Source organism: Humulus lupulus, chromosome 5 (assembly GCF_963169125.1).
Source record: "Humulus lupulus chromosome 5, drHumLupu1.1, whole genome shotgun sequence".
NCBI lineage: Eukaryota > Viridiplantae > Streptophyta > Magnoliopsida > Rosales > Cannabaceae > Humulus > Humulus lupulus.
In genome coordinates this window covers 87,563,110-87,571,938 of record NC_084797.1, presented here as the reverse complement: position 1 = coordinate 87,571,938, position 8,829 = coordinate 87,563,110, and the positions used below count along the sequence as shown (strand labels likewise).

The window sequence follows — 8,829 nt, the reverse complement described above, 5'->3', positions numbered from 1 at the left end:
TAATGAAACAATAAAAAATCAAATAACATTATTTATAAGGAAAAACATAATATTTTTGTTCTAAGCATTGGATGTGTACAATTTAATGACACATCTTACACAAAAAATATTATGGTTTTGCACTAATGAAGAACAAAGTGTAAATATGTTCTAACAATAAAAAATACAAGATATTTAAGATGATGGAAAATATTTGAAGAAGAAAATCCATAAACTTTATTGCACAAAATGGGAAATCAACACACAACATAAATACTATCTAGTTACATATTGTTTCATCATGACCTTAATAATCTTAAAAAGATTAGAAACTCATAACTAGCATAGAAATTACAAACCAAAAATTACAAACATAAATAGGAAAATTTGGAGAAACGCCTAAATTTTTCCTCTAAAAATTCATAGAAAAAATGACCAAAAAGATGAAGAGAATGGAGTGGTCTTCCAAGTGTAGGAATTTTGTGGTATGACCTCCCCTAAAATAAGCACTCCCAAATCCCTTATTTATAGCCAAAAAAAGTGTTTAAAATAATCAATTTAAATTGATTAAATTAAATTTGAAATGAAGAATAATAAGGTAAGTAGGGGTAAATTTTAAGGTGAAATGATGATTTTGGGGTAAAATGTGTAGAAAAGTTTGGGTAAAAATGGTATTTTTGGAAATAAGGGGACAATGTTGAAATTGTTGGGCTAAAATAAACACAAAAGGGCTGGTGGTGGCTGGGACAAGCAGGGGAGCAGCTGGGGTTGTGAGGTGGGCTCTGGCGTGCTTGGGTCGAAGGGAGTGGAGCAGAGGGGTGAATTGGGCTGGACTGAGACAGGTGGGCTTCGCTTGGCGTGGTGGGCCGAAGTGTGCTAGCGGGCGGAGCAGCTGGAGGAAGTGGAGCAGCAGCTAGTGGGCTTCGGCGTGGGCCGAAGGTTGTTGGGCCAGATGGCTGGGAAGATGCTTCATGCAGGCTGGGTGGCAGTTGGCTTGTGAAGGGAAACTGTGGGGTGCAAAGGGTTGAAGGCTTCTGGTGGTAGATTGGGCCGAAGGGGCTTCGGGTGGGTCTTGCGTGGAGGCAAGTGGTTGGGCTAGCTGGGTGCAGGCTTGCTGTCTTATGGCATTTTAAAAGTGCCATATTTCCTTACTTTCTTTTCCTTACTTTTCAAAGCCCAAAAATGTCATAAATTCCCTACAAAATAAATATAAAATAAATCATAATAAAATATTTCCAACTATAAAATAAATCAAGTTAACTCTTTGAAAATATTAATTATAACTTAATTTATATTTAACATTTAAGCACAATAATACAACATTTTTTACCTCAAATTAAACAACAATAATTCAAATAATTTTTTTTGGTCAAGAAGAAAATAGCTTCATTGATCAAACAAGCAATTACAACCAAGGCAAAAAGCCCAGAAGGAACCCGAATACAACCTGACTACCAACTACCTCATTGAACTAACAAGCAAGTTTCCTTAAAAAAAGCTTAAAATGAGGAAGAATCTTCCTACTATGAACACTATAAATTCTGTATTGAACTAAGGTAATTACTTCTTTAGCTATACAGTTAGTTGTGAGAGAGAAACCATCATATATGCATCTATTTCTATTCCTCCAAATTTGATAAACTACAGCTGCAAGAATCATATTTATGGTCATGTTCAATCTGTTTTTCTGGCTAACACTAAGCCCCAAGGTCCAAACCGAGAAGCTGGAAGCCCAAGCTCGATAACCCAGCCAGGAAAATATTCACTTCAGTACTTTCTTGGACAAACAGCAGTCAAAGAATAGGTGGCTGTGACTTTCCCACTGGTCTTCACAAACAGGGCACAGAAGGCTGTCAATGGTACATTTGGCCAAGTTGTCTCTAGTTAGGAGGAATGAGTTTACAGCCATCCATAATAAAAACCTATGCTTAAGGAGAATAGTGCGACACCAGATCCCATTCTTGTAAGCTACAACTTGCTGGTTTAGGGAGCTGTTATACAGCTTAGAAGGCTTGAATATCCCTGATAAACCAGCAGCCAGGATCTCTCTTTCACAGAACCTATTCCTGAGATGACAAAGCTTGTGCCAATACCAGCTACTATCATGCTTCAAAACTTAATCCCAAAAGTTCACCCCCTTTAGGTATTCATGTTGAATCCACTTAACCCAAAGAGAGTCTTGTTTGGTCGAAATAGCCCATATATACCTGGCGAGAAGGGCCCTATTCCAGCTAGAACCATCCCTAAGACCAAGACCACCGTACGCCTTAGGCAAGAAAACTTGATACCAAGAAGCCAAATGAAACTTGCTTCGAGTTCCTGAGGCCCCCCAAAGAAACTGCCTGCACAACTTTTCCACTTCCTTAATGATACTTTGAGGTAAGTTGAAAACAGACATCCAGAAATTCCTTAAACCAGCCAAGACAGTTTGAATGAGAAGTAAACGACCTGCATAAGATAGGTGTTTACTTGACCAGGAAAACAACTTCACTCTCATCTTTTGGATAATGATTTCACAGTCCATGTGCTTCCATTTTGTAGGCCTCGATGGCACTCCAAGATAATGCAAAGGAAAGGACCCAGCTGGAAGTTGCAGAACCTGCTGAATCTCAATCCTATCCTCTGCTATTACCCCTCCAAAATAAACTTGGGACTTCTTAGAATTAATAGCCAACCCAGAAGCATCATTAAACTTCATAAGAGAGTCTTTTAGGACAGTCACAGCCTCTACAGAGCCTTTACAAAACAGGATTACATCATCTGCGAAACATAGATTTATAAGTTTCAAGCTCTTACACATCGGGTGAAACCGAAATGTAGAGGACCTGCCATCAGATTGTAAGCATCTGGTCATGTACTCCATAATGAGAACAAAGAGAAGAGGGGACATTGGGTCCCCTTGCCGCAAACCTTTACCTCCTTTGAAAATGCATTGAACCCGGCCATTAATCAAAAGAGAATAAGAAGTAGTCCTGATACACTTCATGATCCAACTAATAAACTTTGATGGAAAACATAAAGCCTTCAGTAAGTTTTCCAAAAAATGCCAATCTACCGAATCATACGCCTTGCTAAGGTCAATCTTGATCGCACATCGAGGAGATGTAGTCGCTCTACCATAATTCTTAATTAAGTCTTGAAGAATCATGATATTATGAGCTATAGATCTACCCCGAACAAAAGCGCCTTGATTCGATTGAATGAGATAAGGAAGCACCACCACCAGTCAGGAACATAACAACTTAGCCATGACCTTATATAATGTCGAGCAACAAGCGATAGGTCTGTAATCGGAGGCCCTAGCTGGATTCGCAACTTTAGGAATAAAGGATAAAGTTGTTTCATACAGCTCTTTAGGAAAATGGCCCATGGCGAAACTATGAGTAATTGCTGAGCAAATATCCTGACCAATATCCTTCCACATAGATTTGAAGAAACCGGAACCATAGCCATCAGGACCAGGCGATTTAGTATTAGGAATACTAAACAACGCTGCTTTTATTTCCTTAGCCGAGAAGGGTTTCAAAAGATAAAGTTGATGTTCCACTGAGAGCTTAGAGCCTAACGTGACACAACGCTGATCTACTAACCCTGTAGCCGAGCTGGAACTGCCCAAATGACTTTTAAAATGCTCAACAAAATGGCCTATCACCTCCTAGAAATCATCTATCAATACCCCATTTTCATTAATAAATGAACCAATAGAATTCACAGCTTTCCTCTTCTTCAGGAAAGCATGAAAGAAAGAGGAGTTCACATCCCCATTCCTAATCCAATTGATCTTGCTTCTCTGGACTAGGAAACTATGATAAATCTGTTCATGATAGTGAAATTCTGAAGCCTTTTCCCTGACTGCCTCTTGTAACTGAAAGTCGAGAGGCCTCGCTTGAGCTTGAAACTGGGCAGTTTGAAGAGCTTCCATAGCCACTTGATAGCCTAGACCCACATCCCCAAACCAGTCCCTATTAAGCTTCTTAAGTTGATGTTTCAGCCGAACAAGCCTAGCAAAAATAGCCTTCAAACCAGATGCTTGCACAGGGGCATTCCAGCTCTTCAATACTAATTGATTAAAATCCGGGTGACTGGACCAAAAATTATAATACTTGAAAAGTTTAGTTCCCATAGACTTCAAGGCAATATTAGAAACAATGCATGAACAATGATCCGACACCACCTCCCATTGAAAAACAGCCAAACTTTGAGGAAAAACATCCAGCCAATCTTCATTAATTGCATGATCAATTTTGGAATAGATCCTAGCTAAACCATCTTGATTATTTGTCCATGTGAAGTAAGAACCCATACTTTTAATAGCCTCTACTTTAGCAATAGATTTCCACCCAATAGAATCCCCCAATTCAGAGCTAGCTATAGGGCAGCCACTAGATATATCACCAGCTGAAAATGGTGCATTAAAATCCCCAATGACCATCCAAGCATTGACAGAAAGAGATATACGAGATAGATCACGCCACAGGCTCCTCCTTGTATCAACTGAGTGGAATCCATAGAAAAACGTGACAAAGAAGCTAGTCTTGTGACCAACCACACTGACTTGGCAGTGAACCAATTAGGGAGAGTCTTCCGAGATGCTCACATTAGCTATTCCCTTCCTCCATAGAATCAACAGCCTACCTTCTGTGTTTGGGCTAGAAAAATAGTCCCAATTAGGAAATCTATGTTCCATGAACTCGTCAATTTTCCTCCCTTGCAACTTAGTTTCCATTAAACCACCAATACCAACCTTATTTTTCCTAAACATATCTTGGATTGAAATTTGTTTATTCAATCTGTTCAGCCCCCTTATATTCCAACTCAAAACGGGACAGTTATCCATTAGAAGAACTAGTAGCAATATTCCCCACCTTGTTTCCCCTTTCCTGATCCTGCAATACACCAAAGTGATTACCCTGAGCTTGAGCCAACCCAGCCCTTTAAATGACACCAGTAGCATTACCCTGTCTCTGAGAACTAACCCGCCTGGGTGTAAGCCATTGCCCCTCCTTATTCTTTTCTACAGCCAGCCCAGAAGTAGTCTCCTCTGGAATAGACACAACACCTTCATCTGCTTTTGCTTCAACAGTAGCTGTAGAACCCTCCTCTTGCTTGCTCGTAATCCCCTCCTTAGCTCCCTCTAAATTTTCTGTACTGTCCAGCTGTTTCTCTTCAGTAGGGTGAGTAATTTTTTCCACCCAAACTGCCTCAAGGTCCTTCTTACACTCTGCCATAGTATGCCCAAATCCCGAGCAGCTCTTACACTTAGTAGGCAACCACTCATACTCTATTCCTTGTTCAATCACCTGACCATATTCATTTATAAACTGGAAGCTACGTGGGGGGTTATCTGTGATTTCCACTAACACCCTCGCAAATTGAACACGAGATCGCTCCTTAGTAAATTTATCCACTAACAGAGGTTTTCCGATCGTACTAACCAACGCACTGAGACACTTACTCCCCCAATACTGAAGACCAAGATCATGAAGACGAATCCACAGCGGAACCGAACGAACCAAGCGAATCGCACTAAGATCAGCTGTCCATGGCCTCACAATGACGGGTTTTCTATCGAATTGAAGAACTCCATTCTCAAGTACATGGTCTCTTGTTGCTTCGTCATTGAATTTCACCAAAGTAAGCCCCAAAGTCATTCTAGATATCTGGGCAATTCCTAGATGACCCCAAACCCTTTTTATGAAACCCTCAAACACAGCCATTGGGGGATTTGCTCCAAGAACCATACAAACCACTGCAGAGCTCCAATTTGCAGACTGAATCCTCACCTCTTCAGCATCCACTTGAGCTAGCTTTTGTCCATTTCTAAAGATAGGTTCAGTGTATTCCAGTTTTGGTTCAGAGAAAGAGAGAGTGCTCGTTCGGAATTGCTGCCAATGGAGCTGCGAATTCGACTGGAAATCCTCTTCTATGCCCTTATCTCCATCTTCGCACCTGTCCGCCCAAGCAGCATTGGGCATCACCGTGTCCTTCCCATCATCCATTCCCTCCTTCAATTGAGTGCCCTTACCCTGTCGAGCCTTCGAATCTTCTTGCTTACCTCCAGACCCAGATCTATCTCCCAAACGCAAGTTCTGCTCTAGATCGGCCACACCATCTCCCTCCAATCCAGTCAATTTCTCCTATTGGACCTGTTGACGGTGAAATCTCTTCAACGAAATTAGATCGGAAAACTCAAAGGTAAGTCGAGTGAGGTTTTTGTAAGAACTAAGAATAAACTTTAAGAAAAAGTAGACACAGATAAATGATGGAGCAAATCCTGGTATATTTCTCAATAGCCTCTCCTTACAATGAATTTTCCAACCCCCTTTCAGGTGGTCTTAGGGTTCCTTTTATAGTAGGCTCTAATGGCCTTAGATACATAGTGGTCCAGGGGACCAAGTGGTACATACGTACTGTGTCAGGGGAGTGGCTTCAGAGGTTGTGGTCGTACACCCCGTACAGAAGCAGGTGTCAGGAGGATGTCTCCACCACTTGTCGGTACCCATGTCTAATGCGTGGTGGCAGGCGTAGTGGCGCAGGAGGTAGTGGTGTCGGCTCTGACCCATGGCCGTAGACGTACGGACCATAACTCCTATTCTTGCATAACCAATCCTGGCATTCCCACTACTTGTCTGGTAAGGGTACTATATCCGTACTCTGACTTCTTTAGGTTTGTAGGCACATTCCATATTCATGCATGTACCTTGCCCTTTATGAGTATTCTCACCTCCAAGGCCATGGGCGAGGCCATGGGAGAGGCCATGGGCGAGGCCATGGGCGAGGCCATGGGCGAGGCCATGGGCGAGGCCATGGGCGAGGCCATGGGCGAGGCCATGGTCGAGGCCATGGGCAAGGCCATACCTCATTGCGAGCCCCTGGTGCGCGCGGGGCGCGAGGCGCAATGGCGCGCGGGGCGCGAGGCCCCTGGTGCGCGTGGGGCGCGCGGGGCGCGAGGCCCCTGGTGCGCGAGGCCCCTGGTGCGCGCGGGGCGCGAGGCCCCTGGTGCGCGCGGGGCGCGAGGCCCCTGGTGCGCGCGGGGCGCGAGGCCCCTGGTGCGCGCGGGGCGCGAGGCCCCTGGTGCGCGCGAGGCGCATGGGCGCGCGGGGGCGAGGCCCTTGGTGCGCGCGGGGCGCGAGGCCCCTGGTGCGCGCGGGGCGCGAGGCGCATGGGTGCGCGGGCGCGAGGCCCCTGATGCGCGCGGGCGCGAGGGGCATGGGCGCGCGGGGCGCGAGGCCCCTGGTGCGCGTGGGGCGCGGGGCGCGAGGCGCATGGGCGCGCGGGGCGCGAGGCCCCTGGTGCGCGCGGGGCGCGAGGCGCATGGGCGCGCGGGCGCGAGGCCCTTGGTGCACGAGGGGCGCGAGGCCCCTGGTGCGCGCGGGGCGCGAGGCGCATGGGCGCGAGGCTCCTGGTGCGCGCGGGGCGCGAGGCGCATGGGCGCGAGGCCCCTGGTGCGCGCGGGGCGCGAGGCGCATGCCTTGATGAGACATGGGATACATCCTAGGTGCGAAATGTCTTCTTGGCGTGAGGTCCTTGGTGTGGGACACCTCGGGGCAAGGCTAGGCGCATGAGGTGTTGGCATGCGCGGGGTGCTGCTGGAGTGGTGTTCGCGAGGCTGGGGCCTTAACTTCGAGGGGCACGGATAAGGGCCATGTGTGCATGACAAACACGTCTAACAAGGTGATGCAGCTTGGAGGCCTGGAATGACCTCATGAGGCCTAGAGCTCTGCGAGTGTCTAACACTTCGATGGCCTATAATTACCTTCTGCCTTCATTGCGTACTTGGCGCCCTTGGTGCCCCTTAGCTATTTACTTCTTTAAGGGACTAGAAACTTCTTTTGTGTGTTTTTCTTATTTGGTGGATTTTCGGCATCCACACTTACCCCCCAGTCTATAGGGAGGCCTTTAGGCGTTCTTGTAGACTCTTCCGTTCCTTTTTATTATTCTCTTATTCTTCTTCTTTTTTTTTTTTATATATTTATCATGTTCGAGGTCCTTTGGAACCCACGCGAAAAGGGGGTTCGGTAGGCCTCTCTGTGATGCGTCTTAGTTGCACCTGTAAGGATATATTGACCCCTTGGGTTCTAGTTATCCTTTTATATATCTTCGCGCGCGGTTATTATATCTTGCGAGAAGCGTCCTTCTCGTCATTAGGCATAGTACTATTTTTGCAAGCGTCTTCTTTGAGACCCTTTTTGCAAGCGTCTTCTTTGAGACCCTTTTCGGAAGCGTCTACTTTGAGACCCTTTTGGATAGCGTCTACTTGGGAGACCCTTTTTGGAGGCGTCTACTTTGGAGACCCTTTTTGGGAGGTGTCTACGTTGTAGACCCCTTTTGGTGGGTGTCTACTTTGTAGACCCCTTTTGGTGGTGTCTACTTATGAGACCCTTTTTGCAAGCGCCTACTTTGGAGACCCTTTTTGCAAGCGTCTACTTTGGAGACCCTTTTTGGAGGTGTCTACTTTGGAGACCCCTTTTGGGAGGTGTCTACTTTGTAGACCCCTTTTGGTGGAGACTTTCATGGCTAGATGGTCTTCGTTCGATCTCTAATTTGGTCAGGGACCCCTCTAGCACGATGCCCCCCTTCTATATGGAATCCCCAGACATACTGGTAGTATGGCCACTGGAGGAAGGTTCGCTCTCTTCGACATGGAAGTTCTTATGGCCCTCTTCCACACGTATGTACTTCTGTGCTCTCTCGAAGAAGTCGTCCAAATCCGAAACTTCTCTTTTGAGCATGTTACTCCATAACTTGCTTCCTGGACGAACTCCGGCTGTAATAGCCATCTTGAGCTCTGCTTTGGTTAAACATCCCACCTTTGTTGCTTCTATACCGAATCTATGGATGTAGTCCTTC

The 8,829-nt window shown here is 45.7% G+C and overlaps 1 protein-coding gene across 1 annotated transcript; it reads right to left on the bottom strand.

Moving 5' to 3' along the window:
* Positions 1-1,741: 1,741 nt before the first annotated feature.
* LOC133779282 (uncharacterized) lies at positions 1,742-4,741 on the bottom strand. Its single transcript, XM_062219261.1, has 5 exons — positions 4,615-4,741; positions 3,656-4,473; positions 3,253-3,484; positions 2,187-2,739; positions 1,742-2,045 (listed from the first exon to the last, which is right to left on the bottom strand). The coding sequence occupies exons 1-5, from the start codon at positions 4,739-4,741 to the stop codon at positions 1,742-1,744; spliced, it is 2,034 nt and encodes a 677-aa protein (XP_062075245.1).
* Positions 4,742-8,829: the final 4,088 nt, after the last annotated feature.

Bases quoted from the DNA above. Each gene is read 5' to 3' on its own strand.
- LOC133779282 (XM_062219261.1), bottom strand. From the start codon at position 4,741: ATGTTTAGGAAAAATAAGGTTGGTATTGGTGGTTTAATGGAAACTAAG. The intron at 4,474-4,614 runs GTAGGCTGTTGA...GATTCCACTCAG, and splicing joins TTCTAGCCCAAACACAGAAG to TTGATACAAGGAGGAGCCTG. The intron at 2,740-3,252 runs GTTGCTCGACAT...TATGTTTCGCAG, and splicing joins CGATTACAGACCTATCGCTT to ATGATGTAATCCTGTTTTGT.